Source organism: Hermetia illucens, chromosome 2 (genome assembly GCF_905115235.1).
Source record: "Hermetia illucens chromosome 2, iHerIll2.2.curated.20191125, whole genome shotgun sequence".
NCBI classification, from domain to species: Eukaryota; Metazoa; Arthropoda; class Insecta; order Diptera; family Stratiomyidae; genus Hermetia; species Hermetia illucens.
Window position 1 is genome coordinate 57,522,881 of NC_051850.1, and position 17,500 is coordinate 57,540,380.

The following is a 17,500-nucleotide window of genomic DNA, read 5'->3' on the forward strand; positions in this document are numbered from 1 at the left end:
TTAAAAAGCTGTTTATGCACATGATTGAAGACACTTCAAACTTTATCACTAGCAAAATCGCTAGAAATTCAAGATGACCAAATTTCAGTCAATCATCCAACCGAATTTTAAGGGATTTCAAATGAACAATTAGGGCTCGGCTCATCATTCATCATTCATTATCAATGGACAATTGAAGGTAATTAACTGTTGGACTGCAAAGGAGGGCATGTTGCACTTTATTTTATCCTCCAAATTTTGCAGTGGTTTGTCAGATCGAATTTGTCGCGGAACATTGACCTTGCATTTAAAATTGACCGGTTCATATACCTATTTCGGAAAGCTGACGGTTGATCTGTTCGAGGCTAGTGAGATTGCACTTTTGTGGAAGTACATAGCGAAACTGTGGACCGGCTGATGAGCTTGGCTGGTAGCCTTCAATTGTTAAAAAGAGTCCTGGATAGTGCAGCAGTGTAATTTTCATACTCAGCGGTTAATAGATTGGAGCGAAAGTGGTAAAAGAGTCTTGGACATTGCAGAAGTGAATTTTTCATATCCCAATACTCAATAGATTGGAGCCAAAGTTCTGGAAAATCATCATCATACATCAGGCAGTGAATACATGCCGTATTGGCTGATTTAGGACCCGGCATCCTGGATCCAGTACGTAGCGGACCATTCGGTCACGGTTTTTTTTTGTCAGATACCTTCTGATTCGGACAATCTCGTGTTGGTAATAACTGGGCCTAATTACACTAAACAGAAGGGCCGAATGAGGTGCTTCCTTACTGGAAATTGTACGAGAGGGAAAGCACAAGTTCCAGAAACTGCGGTGATTATAGAATATCAGATATGATCCGCGGGAGACTCATTGAAAGGGATGCGGTGCGCCTTGATGCGTTTATATTAACTTTTCCTTTTCCTGATAACGGAAAATGAAAGAATAGATTCGGGCGGTTTTGATTTATTTTTCAGGATCCGTTGCGGGCCCGCACACTGGAAGGATACGTATAATGACACGTGAGGAGTTGAAGTGCCCAAAGGGGGTCCTTGCATGCGGCTGTTTTTTAGGCAAATTGCAGATTAACTCAATTTAACTTAGAAGGATCGATTTTTCAAGCGAGTGAAATCGCATCAAGAGTGAATCAATGAATCATGTACTCACGTGATCGCATGGTTGAATTGTCTCTGGCAGCCATTTTTTATCTCCATTTGTCGTAAAGATGAATGTTTGTTGGGGAGTTCTTTGCTGAGACGGAGGGATGTATGTGTGCTCATGTGGCTCATCATAACCTTGCTTAGCAGCATGCGCTGATCACGGGTACATGTCAGGTTTACCGATAAGCGTACATTATTGATGTTGCTATCAATAGAAACATTGAGCGGAAATACTAAAGAAGGTGAATTATGAGCCACCGGACGGGGGAATCAAAGAAATTTGGCTGTCTCGACAGGATGGTTGTAGTTGTCATAATATTTCCAGCTACATATTCATATTCCCCATTGTGTACCCTAGACCGTTTTTTTTTTTAAATCTATATTCCAACAAACTGCAGATTTCGAATTTTTAATATGGACAACCTTTCCAGTCCATGCCTCAGATTAGAACGGACCGGTATTGATTTTTAGCTATCGTATCAGGACATGGATAGCCGTTATTGCGATGTTGGAATAATGCTTACGGCAATGGCAAGGCGTGCCCTCATTATTTCGGTGCCGATATCGGACTGGATATTGGCTGCAGGATTCTGGTCCACAATAGGGAACGTTTCAATAGTACAGTGTTACGCACCAAATGAAGATTTTTTTATGCAGAGGGGAAGGATGCTTTCTATCGGTAATTGAACGCAGTCCAGGAGATGTTTCCTAAAGGTAACATTGCGTTCGTCATGAGTGATCTGAATGCTAAAGGCGGGATCTGACAACACCTTAACCGAATAAGTGATAGTGAAATACGGTCTTAACGATCGTAACGATAATGGTGAGAGGTTTATGGATTTCTGCGGCCTGCCTGTCTAGTCGTTGGTGACACATTCGAGCGCAGAGTTTGGCATAAGGTCAGTTAAGTTTCAATTGACCAACGACCAAGATAAAGTTAAGACTGTTCCGTACTAATGTTCTTTTTGCATTACTATATAGGGGTGGCATGTTAATCCATTATTATCACTCAATGACCGACGAGTGGGTTGGCCCAGGGGCACATGGCGCAGAACAGAAGAGGAGGAGTGCAAACGTCTCATGAAGTTCGAGGGGATTTGAATCGTGGTTCAGCGAACCGTGAACGATGGCGCGTAGGTGTGGTTGACACACTATGCCCATTAAGGTATGAATACTAATCATATATACGTATACGGTATTATTAAATTATATTTAACTGCGATTCAATATTGAATTTCAAAATTACCAGACCTTATGAACTTATCAAGCGGGAAAAGTTGTTTTTAAGATTAAATTCATCTTCGTTATCTATTTTAATTAAACAATTCTTGTGATACTTTACCCTAATTGGTCGTTTCGTATTCGGTTGCTTCCTTCGTAGCCATAGCAGTCCTGATATGGACATAAGAGTAAAGAGAGCCTCAACAAAACTAACATAGTTTATGAGTGCATAAATATCTCGAATAAAGAGTAACGCTAGCGTCAATATACACTGAAAAGCAGAAAGTCATATTCATATCAAACCCATCCATATTTTACTGTGTAATGAATACTCACTAGAAATATCAAAGCAGGTACCGGCGTCAGGCAATTGATATTAATTAAAGATATTGCGGCTGGTAAGTGTCCATTACGAGCACCTACAAAGAATAGTCTAGACGATGCAAATATTGCACCGTTCAGTGATCCAAATGTCGAGCAAGCAACGAAGAATGGCATTAGCCATGACATAAAGCCCAGCATTTTATGACCGAACGTTACTGCAACTGCATCTGAGGACAGGATCTCCTCTGTTGATAGAACAGAGAAATATGCAATATTTGTAACAACATATATCAATGTGACTACTGGCATGGAGATGCAAATTGCTCGTGGAAGATTGCTGTGGTTAAGTAGATAAAATAGTTGATTATAGTCGTACTAAAATTTTAATGAAGCGATTTACCGATATGGGTTCTTAAGTTCCTCCGTCACAAAATTGAGATAATTCCATCCGGAGTAGGAGAAGAGCCCGTTGTAGAAAGCTAGAGCAATATATCCTGGTGAGAATAAGGATCCATGCATAGGTGCAGCCCACTGCTCTGTGTTTCCTGCAAATATGTACCACAATCCAGCTCCGACTATGACTAAAAGAGCCAAAATTTTGGTTCCTGTAAAGATGTCTGTTACACGTGTCACCCATTTCACGTTGTAGCAATTTATCACAGTTAAAATACCTGAAATATAACAAGGAGTTTTTATTAATAAGATTACTTTAGAAAATAATCCTCTTCTGAAAAGGTGAGATTACTATCACCATCATGTAGCATTTATCCAAAAAATGTGATTATTGCAACCTTTCACTTACAAAAGTTCATTACTTACACGTAATTAAGCCTGCTAAAAGCCTCACAGCCTCATAAGGAGCGTCACACGATGGCCAGAACGGCTGTAGTAAATATTGTGCAAAAGTCAGCGCCGTAATTGCGTTTCCTGTCGGCACTAGAATTAATAGCGCTACCCATAAATAGAGGAAGGCGGGCAGAGGGCCGAACGCAACACCGATGTATGCATAATCTCCACCAGATTTTGGAATCATAGTTCCTGAAATTAAAATATAAAACGAGTTAAGTACGTGGTGTATGATCCAGGCCTCTATGGTGTATCATTTGCATCATAACTAGGTGTGAGGGTAACATAGGATGGTGGCAGATTCAAGCATCATTTTTCTTTGTGCCGTCGAATATAATACAATACCCTGCCCAGTGTGTCATAGGAGGATTGACGGCGAATTGAATTAATGTAGGTTTTGTCACAGCACAATGTGAAATGTGTTCACAACTGTGGATCATTATCGAATTAGTTTGATTAAGAGATGTTCTTGAATTTCTTCGCTTGTGACTGAGAGTATGTTTGGCTGGTGCGATTTTAGATTGTTATTTCCAGCTGATAATGTTGACTTCAGTTGTGGGGCTGGACTGGTATGTTTTGTTCAATGAATTTATTGGGGTAACACTCGAGTGTTATTGGTGTGAATTCAAAGGAATAGTGTGCGTTATATAGTATTGCTAGTATATCAAACAATCCCTTACATTGAGAAATTTGAAGATGCAATTTGCCTGTTTCCGCTTTTTTGAATCTCCATTTCATTTTTCATTTTATAATGTTTCATGTTCATTCCTTATTTTCTTTTCATTATACACGCGACATTGTGTCAAATTCACTGCCCCACAATAATTATTAAGCAAGCGAGGTCGCACGATTGGCCATACCCTGGGTTCAAATCTTGGTAGCGGTGTTAATTGCAAAGAATTTCCCCGGCGGTGAGGTTTTCTTGGGTCTGGGATAGAAATTTAAATTTCATTATTATCGGCGAAACCACACAATTTTTTCTAAAAGGGAAGCTAGGCGTTTTTGTTCTTCATAAGAACGCGCCGCTGAGCTAGAGTTCCAAACCACCCCGAGTCTCTCCAGGCCCTACCCCGCGGGACACTTATATTACTTTGTGGGGTGGGTGTGCTTTTAGGTTATCGTCCTCTGAGCTTCCCCAATACTTATTTCCTTCATCAGCTCATTCTATATTTTGAGGATTGCGAAGGAATCCGTAAGTCAGTTTTCCTTCGATTTCAGCATCTCCGTGACTATACTCTCTGGGCTCATGTTAATTCCCAGCGCTTGGTTCAAGTTCCCTCTCTCTATCGCGAACCTTGGGCAATAAAGCATAACATGTACTGCATCCCCCGGTGTCCCAATATATACAGGACAATTAGGCGAATAATCTAGCTCAGAGTTGTGACATGTAGCAATCATCATGCCCTGTAAGGAATTGGGTAATGTGGTAGTTGATTCCTTCGTGTTTCCGCTCAAGGCATTCCCTAATGTTGGGAATGAGTCTGTGCTTTCAACGATCCAGCGAAAACTCGTTTCATTTGCGTTGCACTCTGTGTACTCTCCATACGTCTTCCATGGTAGAGCGCACTCATTTCTTTTTCTAAATTGTCGGCTGGGATCATGCACGCCACAACCAGTACTGTCTCTTTTGACATGGTTCTGAAAGCACTGCCCACTCTATGAATCATCCGCTAGTAGACCCAATTTACCTGCTTCTTCTCTGAGTTGGCAAGCGCCTCCACCCACACAGATAACGCGCAAGCAATCTTCTATAGAGTTTCTTTCCGCCAACATTCGACAACATTCTTAAAAGTGCTTTGGTGAAACTAGTCGCCTTTTGAAACGTATGCTCTAGGTGCTCCCTAAAATTAAGTTTCGCGCCAATTATCACCCCCAGGTATTAAATAGTCGGCTTAGGGACTGTCGTATGTCCGCCGACTTTCACCTTCACAGTGTTTTTCTTTCTATGGATTGCTGTTAAGCCCGCTTCCCTTTACTAATCCGTCAAAGTCAATTTGGCCTTTCCAGCCAGGTTTTCACAGCTTTCACCGTCTCTGTCGCGTAGACCTTCACATCCTCGGCAAGCCGATAGTTGGGCCGATAGGCGTGCTTGAAGGAGGGCATTTTTCCTTGTCGCTGGAAAGTGGCCAGACTCGCGTTGATCAGTAAGGGTAAAGGAGACCCCCCCCGTCTGTATACCGACCGCTGTGTATGCTTGACACGGCCGGAAAAGTGCTCGAGAAGCTCCTCAGGGGTAGACTCGCTGAAGCGATCCGTGCTGCCGGGGACTTATCCGCAAGGCAGTTCGGGCTTAGAACAGGGAAATCTAGAGTGGATGCTGTTATGGAGGTCGTAGATGCGTTTAATCGAGCGAGCCGGGGCACAGCCGCCGATCTCGACGGATAGTGCTCCTCATAACGCTTGATGTCAGAAATGCCTTCAATTCCGTAAGGTGGACAGATATGCTAGGCACACTAGAGAACTCCTTTCACGTGCCAAGCTATCTCTTGCGGATATTGAGGGATCTGAAAGACCGTTCCTGTTCTATGAGACGCTAGAAGGCCAGAGGAGGATGGAAATCACGTCGGGAGTAGCCCAGGGATCTATCCTAGGGCCGGACCTCTGGAACGCTTCCTACGATAGTCTGCTGAGACTCGATATGCTCGAAGAGTCGCGCCTGGTCGGTTATGCAGACGACGTTGCGGCACTTGTTGCCGGACGCACCATTGAACAGGCGCAAAGGAGACTTGGCATATTGATGCGACGGGTAAGCGGATGGATGACTGCTCACGGTTTCAAGCTTGCGCTGGAAAAAACCGAAGTAGTCATCCTGACCAGAAGGAGAATCCCGACCCTACGTCCCATAGGGATCGGCGAGTTGACTATAGAGTCAAAACCAGGGATTAAATACCTTGGTTTAATGCTCGACTCGAAGATGGGCTTCTTCGAGCAAATCAAAGCAGCAGCGGACAGGGCTGCAGCTGGAGTCGCGGCCTTGAGTCGGCTAATGGCGAATGTCGGGGACGCTATAACAACTAGGAGGCGTCTCCTCATGGGAGCAACGCAGTCAGTTCTTCTCTGTGGTGCGGAGCTATGGGCTGATGCCCTTGACAAGGAGGTGCATCGTAAACGCCTCGCTCAAATGCAGAGGCGAGGAGCTTTGCGAGTGGCGTTTGCTTATCGCACCGTCTCCGAACCGGCTGTGATGGTGATCGCGGGAGTGATCCCCGTTGCCCTCCTTGCCAAGGAGCGCAAAGCTATCTATCGCCGTAAGGGCGAAAACTTAAGAGAAGTGGTTGCCCGTGAAGAACGTTAACGCACCCTTAAGGAGTGGCAACTTTCTTGGCAAAATGAGCCAAGGGGCAGGTGGACTGCGCGGCTCATCGACAAATTAGACCAACGGTTGAACAGAACGCACGGTGAGATTGATTACTTCCTTAGCCAACTTCTAAGTGGGCATGGAGGTTTTCAGTCTTACCTGCACAGGATTGGGAAGGCGCGATCTCCTGATTGTGTTCTGCAATAGAGTGGCGGATGACGCTGAACACATCTTTTTCTCTTGCGAGAGGTGGGACGGCCTCCGCCAGCAGCTTTATGCAGACACAGGGGAGCTCTCTCCAGACAACATTGTGCGAGAGATGCTGGAGAGCGCTGGCAGCTGGAATCGTATTGTGCATTATGTTCGGGCTCTTCTTATAACGAAGAAGATTGAACTCGACCGGCGGAGGGATCGGACGGTAAGGGGTTCCCTGAATTAACAACAACCGCCTTCCTCCCCGCCCCTCCCGTTGGTGAAAGGAATTCCCTAACTTGAAGGCTCCCAAAGCCGGGAGAGCGGGAGGGCTAGTCCGAAGTAATGTGTCAAACGGTTCCAGGCTAGTTCTCTGATGACAGGGAGGTGTTTAGTTGGTAGTCCGCCAGCGTGCTGTTGCGGGAGTACAACACTCTGTACGTAAACGCATTCACCTATCCTACTCCCAAAAAAAAAAAAGCCGATAGTTGCCTCCTTTGGGACGGAAAACACATGCGATCTATTATAATCATACATGACATTCCACAGCGGGTGTCGCAGTACCCCTGCTGTGATGATGCGCTCTTTGAAGGAGTGAACGCGTCAGGCAAAAATATAAACCAGGAAATTTAAGTAACGTCCATTCAACACGAGAGAATAAAAACCGGGAAAGAGGCTGCGCGAATGATTGAACGAATCTACAGGGCAACTAATCCTCAAGAGAAACAAGTCGGGAAACCGGAAGCTGGACGCTTCAGGTACGAAAGTTTTTGTGTATTTCTTAGTACATAGCACGTTATATATCCATATATTATGTGAGTGTATCCATTTTCGGGTGATATTGACATTCATAGTTTTCAATTTTCGAAAAAGCAACAACTTTGACGTATTATAACTTTGTTAGTAATAGTGAAATTTGCACCAAACTTGGCAAGATCATGCTCTACATTATAACCTACATTAATGCAATTTCGTGGTGCTAGGATGAATTTAAGGGAGGTTTCCAGCCAATTACAAAAAATTATAGTAATATACTATTATTAACTTTATTTGAAGAGATATCGGTATGGAAGGTATTTCGGAGCCCAGGCACCATATAGTGGCAGCCTCCTGATTTTTTTCAGATTTTTCGGTTTTGTAGTTTCTGATAATGGCTCCCTTAAAGAAATAACCACTTTCAACCCCCGCACTCCCCACTGTTCCAACAAATGTCAAAACTAAGACCGGATTCGAAAAGTACTGACCGAGATCTTTAATTTGATACCCCACATGATTATATTTGATGAAAAAGAATTTTACACCCCCCTTTTGCATATATGGCGCCTCCCCCCTAAAGTCCAAGGTGAAAGGATGTAACTCATTGTATGCATGAACGTTCACAGTTCCCACCTTTCTACCAAATTTGGTGTCAATCGCTATAACCGTCAGCTCCCTAGAGAGTGGCGCAGGTAAGGAGGATAGCTTTAGCTGCCGGTGAAACTCAGGTAGTCCCCATTTCGAATATAGGGAATGGACCCCACAAGGGGCATGTAGAAGCCTGGAGAAAAGTGCTATTTCGGAAAAAGAAAGATAGGAGAAGGATACGACCGGAGGTTGCAATCATTTCCAAAGGAGATGAATTCTCATACGATGACATTCCCATAATAGTGAAAGCACATCCACAACTCATCAATTTGCAGGAAAATGTTAATCACATTGGACTGTCATAGAAAAGAGATCTTATATCGGAGCTAAAGAAATCTAACCTATGGGAAAGCCAAAATAAGGGCTAGTAGGCCATAAGTCTCTATAGGTTATCAGGATATAGATGAGGTGACCATGAAAGAGGAGGTTCACGACGCCTTAGAAAAGAAGTTCGACTCTTTTGGACTTCAAGGGTCAGCAATAGAAACGATACGAGAGTCTATGGTGGGGCACAAACCGTCATCATTAACCTACCAATGGATCACATCGCGAAGGCATGTACCAGTGCAAATGATATGTCGAAGCAATGCAGCGGATGAGCGGAGAGGCATATCAGCAAGAACTATATATCTGATTCAAATTGCACACTGTGTAAAGGGAAGGAGAGTGTCGACCACCGACACATTGTAAGCAGTTGCAGGTGCGTGGAATACAAAAGAGCTCTCAACGTAATCCGCAGATAGAACGACCTTCTAAAGCCCTTATTGACGCAATTACATAACATTTTATTGATAAATATCGGAATCCATGGTGCCCATTATAAGTGGAAGGATCATTGCATACCGCGCATCCATCGAATCGGATCAAGGGGATTACATACAGTAAGGCAGCATCGACTTGGTAGTTGTAGGACCAAAGACATCTGTATAATTAATGCATACATTACGCCAAGGCTTTTGACAGCGTACTGTACACATGGCTAGTTTTGGTGACAGTCAGGGAAGGGTGGCATACCACCTTGCCAGTGTCTACTGAGGGTAACAAAACCTCAGCGCCCATCCATCCAAGGAGATCCATTAACTCCCCGTTGGCTACGCGACTAGCACACGTGACGTACCTAGAGGATATCAAGTTGTATGCTTGTAGGGATGAACATTTTAGGATTCTGTTGCGCAAAGTTGTTATGTTCAATTTGGTTGCAATTGAAATTTGGTTTCAATCAGTGTCGAAGGCAAGGTAGGGATATACATACGACTTATAACCGAAACAGACTTCTGTAAGCACCTAGGAATTGGTGAAGGGTACTCTTTTGGACCAGGAGGTCGTTGAGTGTATTATAAGAAAGCTTCTTATAAGTAGGGGGTGGAGAATGAGCTGTGCAGGATGTGTGGTTCGGGGTTAGAAATGTTGGACCATCCCATTTCTGGCTGCTGTGTAAAGTCATTCATTAGAACCGTGCATGCAAGCTTCGACTCATCCCGGCAAGTTTTAACTGATCGTCATATTCCACACAACAACCCTGACGAATCTCGACAATAACAAAATTGAGCGGAAATACGAAGGTGAACTATGAGCCATTGGCTGGGAAAATCAAAGAAATTGGGTACCTTGAGAGGGTATACGACGGTATACTGACGGTCTAAAACTTGTTGAATTTATTGACTTTCTTCTTATTGTGCCCATGAAAATGTTACGATCAATAGCAATTGTCTTATACGTATAATGAAATCAATACATATATGAAATGTTGGTAAATATCATAACTAAATTTTCACATGAAATGGAGGCGCCATTGAGAAGTTTTGATTTTTATAATTGTATACTTATTACGTACAGATCTACTTGTCAATGTAACTAACAGTTCAGTTTTACTATCACCGTACTTAATACTGTGCAAGTGACAAACTTTCAATATTGGGACAGTAGTAGAACACGAACCAAAACATTCATGATGAACCGGGAATCAAACTCGAGGAAACAAGCTCGAAAGTCTGTATAACCCCTTCGACCAACAAACCGTGTGATGACATGCTATAGATTTCTTAGGAGTTCACAACAGCCTTCGCTATTAATGCGCCAATGCAAGATTTAGATTTCAAGATGTTTGCTGCAGGTCTAAGGTTCAACATTACTTTGTGGAACCACTTAAATTTTAATTATACTGTAGGTAAGTAGAGTAGGTATCAGTGGCCACTCCGAGGAGCCCAATTAGCGCTGTGGTGCGCTGTTTTGATGCCACAAACTCCTAGTCTAGTCTCGCCGGCTCACATCTTCAGAGTAAGCCCGTAGCATTCACAGAGGAAAGCAACTCTTCCACCGTGTAGCTAGAGATCTCTCTAAGTTCCCCAAAGGATGGTTTACCCAGTGTCCGTAGCCTGGCTCTAGCTTTTGACAGTCGCCAACGAGACTTTGACAAAGGACTGCCAAGAGCAGAACCCCGCTTGGCTAGTCCATCAACCCGTTCATTCCCCTCTATGCCCCTATGCCCGGGAGCCCATAGGAGGGTGACCTTGAGTGCGCCGCCCACACTGTTCAACGCGTTTCTGCACTGCCCCACCAGCCTGGAGGATGTCGTCGCTGAGTGCAAGGCCTTAATAGCCGCTTGGCTGTCAATCAGAATGACAATGTTGTGCCTGGGGCTCGGATCATGCTCCAGCCATCTACAGACTACTAGTATTGCCAGTACTTCCGCTTAGAATACATACCATGAAGTTCAGTTTGCGTGTGGCATAGTCCGTGGGGAATGTACAGATTTTGCGAGGTACTTCGCCTGGCTGTAGTTTGTAGCGTGCAATGCCGTAGTTTGACAGAACGCATTTAATGTGAAGGTCAAGGGGAGGAGATATACTGTAGATTGTTTATTATTTAGAATTTGCCGCCATTTTTGGATCCAACATGTGTTCTTCTTCAATCCTACTTATATAATCCGCTATATTTAAAAAATCTGCTAATGCATGTAGGTAACCGATGGCGTTGTGTTGAGCAAGGAGAGGGTTCCCACAGTCCTCCCATGTCTAAGCCGGCGGAGAAGTTCCTCGGCATCATGATAGACACACAAGATCAGCTTCTTCGAGCAGATTCGCAACACCGCAGACCAGGCTGTGGCTACAATATTTGCGATTTGCCGGTTGATGTCCAATGTGGGAGATCTCTTATGCAACAGGCGTCGCTTATTGATGCGGTTCAGTCCATTCTTCTTTATGGTTCCGAAGTATGGGTTGACTCCCTCAGTAAGGAAATGTAACGCAAGCGACTAGAGGAAGTACAAAGACGAGAAGCTCTGCGAGTTGTTTCCTTCAATCGTATCGTATCGGAGCTAGTTGTAATGGATATAGCGGGAATTATTCCGATCGCTCTCCATGCTATGTTGCATAGCGGAAGCTTATATACCTCAGAAAAGGCGAGGGAAATAATATCTTTTGTAAAGGGAGAGCCTGCTCTTCCTGCACATGGCAGCAATCTTGGGAAAGAGAATCGCGAGGTAGATAGACCGCACATCTCACAGAAGACGTGTGGCCGTGCTTCAATCGAAAGCACGGTGAGGTTGACTATTACCTAACCCAGCTGTTCAGCAGACTTGGGTATTTTCTAGTTTATCTGCACACAATCACTCGCCGGATTGCATTTATTGCAAAGACATGGTGGATGACGCCTGCCATACCTTTTTTTCTGTAGAAGGTAAGAGCGCCATTCCCCATCACCTTTCGATGGAAAGGTGCTTTGCGTCCCCGGACGAGGGCACATGGAGGTGGCACATTACACTCAAGGCATTCTTAAGGCGAAAAAGAGCGAGATGGATAGGAGAAACGCCAAGGTAGCTGAAACTGCCTAAATCCACGTGGTTTTTCTCCTGGAGTGCTCTACGTAGGAGGAGCATTCCAGAGAAGTAACAGCTATTATCAAACCGACTTATAATGGCGCAAAATGTAACGTGCTGCATTGAGGCAGAATCTCGGAAGATTTTGAAGTCGAAAACGGAGTCCGTCAGGGTTGAAAATTGTCACCAATATTATTTTTACATTCTTCATGCTGAAAAAGAGGCAAGTAGAGTTGGACTGGAGATAAACACGAACAAAACGAAGGTTTTCAGTCTGATGGGTCAATGCAATCGCCCTATCTGCATTAATGGGCAGAGCATCGAATGTGTCGATCAATGTGTATTTCTAGGAAGCGTGGTTTTTGCGGGCGGTGGCACGGAACTGTGTGTTGCCCAACGCATTAACAGCGCTATATTCGCTTTCGCTGCCCTGTCTAAAATCTGGAAATGCTTTTGTCAATACCTGTCTGCGTCGTGTCATCGGAGTGCGCTGGCCTGACACTATCTCAAACGAAGAACTTGGTCGGCGCACAGGCCTGCCCGTCGTATCCGGTAGACGGAAGTGGCTGTAGATAGGTCACATTTTAAGGAGGGGCGACATTTGCATTGCGAGCTATGTCATGCAAGATTCGTCAATCTGTAGGTCAATTTCGTCATTCCACGTCCTTAAGAGGATTAAATCCGGCTCATTTTCACTTTTCGGCTGCTTTACTGAGTTTTCGGCCAGAAAGTTGCGCACTCCAAAGCAAAAAAGGTCAGATAATTGAAAAACCTTCAATATTTCTTATAAAACGACTACAGAAAGGAAAAAAAATTATTAGTTACAATGTGGGAACTGTGACAGGGTGCAGAATCGTCCTAAAAGATGACCTCACTTGAATACTGATATTGCTCTTAAATGCTGCACCATTGACTCTTCCATCAATTAATGAAAGTTCTTTCACACCATAAAACGAAAGGCAGCCCCAGATTGCTCACCGTCTGGCGTACTGTGGTCTGGATTCACTCCCCACTGAATCGCTAACTTGATCTTCTCCATACGTGGTGGATTCCAACCGACCCAAAAATATTAAATTGGGATTCATCGAAGAATATTAATTTGCCACTGTTCCAGTGTTCAATTTTTGTGGTCCTTTGCCCTTAAATAGCGTTCCTCCGGGTTCTTCCATTTAAAAAATGCTTTTTTGCGGGACGTCGGCCATGAAATTCGCCCTCACTGAGCCGCCGACGAACCGTTGATGCATCAATTTCTATTCCAATGGCATCTTTGAGATCTTTTTAATGCCCAATGAACTTTTGAACCTCTGCATCAGTCTGTTTTCCGCTGATGTAATCTTTCTCGTCCTTCCAGAACACATTTTCGGGTAGTAGACCCTGTGGCCCGGATTTTTTTTAAAAAATCAGCTACAGAGAACTAACTAAAACCCACAACGACCGTTATTTGTCGTGTGCTACATTTTTCATAGAATAAGGCAACTATTTCTCCTTTCTTGATATCACTAATTTTACGTGTATTTGCCATTTTTTTTAATTAATGCACTTTAAAAACTTACCACTTCAAGAAACTTTAATCTAACAGTGTTAATACGCGCGATTAAGTAGGGAGCACTTAACTGACCGGATTTTTTTGCCCAGTACTGTATAAGAAGTGTTTGACGTCACCATCATATAAAGTCAACTCATATGAACGGCTCCGAATAGCTCAGTGGTTAGAGCACTGGGTTGTCATACGCAAGGCCGCGGTTCAAATCTCGCTAGTGGCAGTGGGATTTGTATCGTGACTTGACGTCGGATACCAGTCGAATCAGCTGAGAATGAGTACCTGAGTCAAATCAGGCTAATAATCTCCTACAGTCTACTGTAATCCTGTAGTGTACCGTTTCGGTCTTGAATGAAGTGCTCTAACACACTTCAAGGCCCTGATCCAATATGGATTGTTGCGCCAACGATTATTATTATTATATGAACGGCGAAGTTGGAGTTTGAAGATATATATGTTATGTATGTCAAGGAATATTTTGAATTGGAGGTATATCCGAATGGGTAAACTTAAATTGGAAAACCTTTATATTCGAAGCTTCTAGCTTCTGGAATTCCAACTTGTTTTGCATATGTAGAAGACAACCGTTAAATCCTCACCGTTGTTGTTATGCTCACCGAAGCCATGCCTCCCCATCAAATTTCACTATCACAATATTACCTTCAGCAAGCCTCTCCTGAACTTCTATATTGAAGATTCCGACCGGAATCTTGCGGTCAAGATCTTATCAGAAACCTTCGGTAGTTGCCAGCATCAGTCACACAGGCTTTCCAGAGTACAAAAACATAGTGCCAGTATTGGCAAGACTGGAAGAAATATTATAATACCCACTTCGCGGAGGACCAGAAAGTCCAATTTATATCCGATCAATTTATTCTCGCTCAAGTCGAAGAAAGCGAGCATTGTACCCAATGTATATAGGCTTCGCAGGAAATTATTTAAAAAAATACATTTGTACATATTTGAAGACTTTGCAATTCCATCCAGATCAGCCCTTTGAATCTGCAAAATGGGGAAACCGTTCAAGATGAGCCAATCCCGCTTCTGACCGGTAAAAATATATCTGTGCCCGTAGCCCTGGCTATTCTGTATATACTTAACTTCCTGCCGCAAATGAAGAGCTACTTTCATTAGGATGACGCCGGGTCTCTTGTTCTTTTGTTATTTCAAAATTTGCTTTTGTGGAAAATGAAATGCCAGCTCTCTATGTAGACAAGAATGTCGATCTCTGCTCACTTGCTTGCCACTGATTTCCAAAGCAGCCACTGCTAAGATCGTAGGAACTCAAAAATTGGAAATAGTGAACAATAGTATTTTTATTACAATAGACTACATCCTACATACTATTATAAATATGAGTTGTTTCAAAATATGCAGGAACTGATATACATATTAATCTTTTTCATAGAAAACAAAGCAAATTTTGCAATATTTCACAGATTGCAAAATGCAATAATTCCTTATGTCTGTATGGAATAATATGAAACCCAGGGTTCATGGGGTTCAGTTTAGACGAATACTCGTAATGTTGCAAAGAGAGACCGGCATTACATCATAATAATAAATGAAAAGTGCAATTTTACCTCACATATTTTATCATTAAATATCTCAGAGAAATGAAGCATATGCTAAGTCGAATTTCGCTGAATCCGACTAATTTAGAAATTGTGTATCGAATGATCTTTTGTGAAAGCGATCTTAATTCCACACTTTAACAAATCAAGCAAGGAGTTCACTTTATACGTTTACTCAGGTGTCAGTACTATGTTATGTAAATCAACGAACTTTGATTAGATCAGGACTTTTTAAGATTTCGTGTGAAACAAAACCTTATTAGAATCGATTCAATGTCTCTCTGTCCGTTTTTCTATCTCTTTTTTGGCGTTGGAAGGTGGGAAGACTCAAAACCTACCGCTGGCTTTTAACATACAATGAGATTTTTACTTACTAAAGTCACCTCCTTCGCTTATTCCGCGGGACTGTCATTTTTGTTGTTACGAACTGCAGCTCTTGTCGTTATTTGCTACTTTGCTCCGAGCTTCTCCATCCTCCAAGCTGTTTCAGAGGCTAGCATGCGGTCCACGATATTCTCGGGTGATAACCGGTGAGTCCAGCGTCCTTTAAGTGAATCCCATCTTTTCTGCCATTCCAAAATAACTTCACTTCGTGCTAATTACCGACGATAGGTACAGGACTCGCCGATTACATATGATGGGTCATAGAGACATCGACCCTCGTTCACCAAGATATCGTTGGGAACCATGCCTGCTATTACACATGCTGCCTCGTCTGATGCAATACACTCAATCGGTATGGTGCTGCAATTTGTCTTCTATTTGCTTCTGACTTTAATGACAATGCCCAGACTGCAACCGCATAAGCAAGATGGAGCCGACAAACGTCGAGATAAGGAGTTGACGACTTTGCCTAGGGCCGCCTACATTCGGTAACAGTCTTGTCAACGATATAGCAACCCCACGAGATTTCGTTGCTAAGTTCTAAGGATGGGGCTTGAATTTCAGTCTTTAGTCAATCATGACTCTTAGGTATTTAAGCGTTGGTTGCGAACGTATGATGTGTTCGCCAATTATGATCTTTATCGACGTTTTCTTCCTTCGGTGGGTGTTCAATACTACCTCGGTATCTTGTGACACAATAGTCACACCGATGTCGTCGGAGAAGCCACTTCAAATTTTCGTCATACATTATTATCTACAGGAGAGGATCGCGGACCGGTCCTTGTGGAACTCCATAGGTCGTTCCATACGTCTTAGGTCCATGGTCCAAATCGTAACACAATAGGCTCTCCCGAAGAAATTTTATGACTATGCGCACCAGGTATTTGGGAGCACCTAATTTGGCTAAAGCCTCCATTTTGCAGTATTGAAGGCATTCTTCACATCGAGAGTGACTACCGCGCAAGATTTATTGGCCTCCATTGCGTCCTCCACAATTTTCGTCATCATACCGATCGCATAGACAGTAGATCTTGCCTTTTGTAATCGGAACTGCTTATCTGAGAGACCACCATCTCTTTCTGTAATCGGTACAAACCTATTGAAAATGACCCGTGCGAAAAGTTTGCCGGCATGTATGCCTATAAGACGAATGATCACCCAAAGGTTTGTTTGGCATCGAGATTAGCTCAAGCTTCTGTTTCCTCCAATTTTCCGAGAAAATCCCTTCTTCGAGGCACGTCGTAAATGCTTCAGTGAAACACCTTGGGACTCTTTTGGCGGCCACTACAAAAGCTTTGTTCGCAATCCCGTCTAAGCCTAGGGCTTTATTTTCAATAATCTTCTTCGCATAACTTCTTGAAGTGTTCAGTTTTACTTCTGGTTGCAGGTCTTTCCTCGCCTTTTTATGCCGGGTGTGTAACTCTTTAGACTCAGATCCTGGTCTTTAGGCAAATTTTGCGGGGAGTTTCTATTTCGGAAGTTCTACCGGGGGGGGGGGGGGGGGGGGGGGGAGGTAATAATTTTGATGATGTTTTTGTTGTTGCTTCCACTATTGCTTGGACCATTGTTGCTTTTCTTTTCTTGGAACAGTCTAGCTAATTTTGCGCCTCAAAATACATTGACCGAATTGCCCGTACTTGACTTTTTATTTTTCTGTCCACGTTGTGCCGGGGGCTTACAAACTCCAGCAGGTTCGTGATCATCGCCTCTAGCTTTGAAAACGCATCTTTCTCCTCGCTGATTGCAGCATTGACGCCGTTTTC

The 17,500-nt window shown here is 43.4% G+C and overlaps 1 protein-coding gene across 1 annotated transcript in view; it reads right to left on the minus strand.

Moving 5' to 3' along the window:
• LOC119649917 (Y+L amino acid transporter 2) overlaps positions 1–17,500 on the minus strand; it is a 47,008-nt gene that overhangs the window by 6,162 nt on the left and 23,346 nt on the right. The window contains exons 2-5 of the mRNA XM_038052319.1: positions 3,502–3,720; positions 3,083–3,353; positions 2,695–3,019; positions 2,480–2,629 (exon numbers count right to left, since the gene is read on the minus strand). Of these exons, the coding sequence (XP_037908247.1) occupies positions 2,480–2,629; positions 2,695–3,019; positions 3,083–3,353; positions 3,502–3,720 (965 nt within the window). The remainder of the gene's footprint in view (positions 1–2,479; positions 2,630–2,694; positions 3,020–3,082; positions 3,354–3,501; positions 3,721–17,500) is intronic.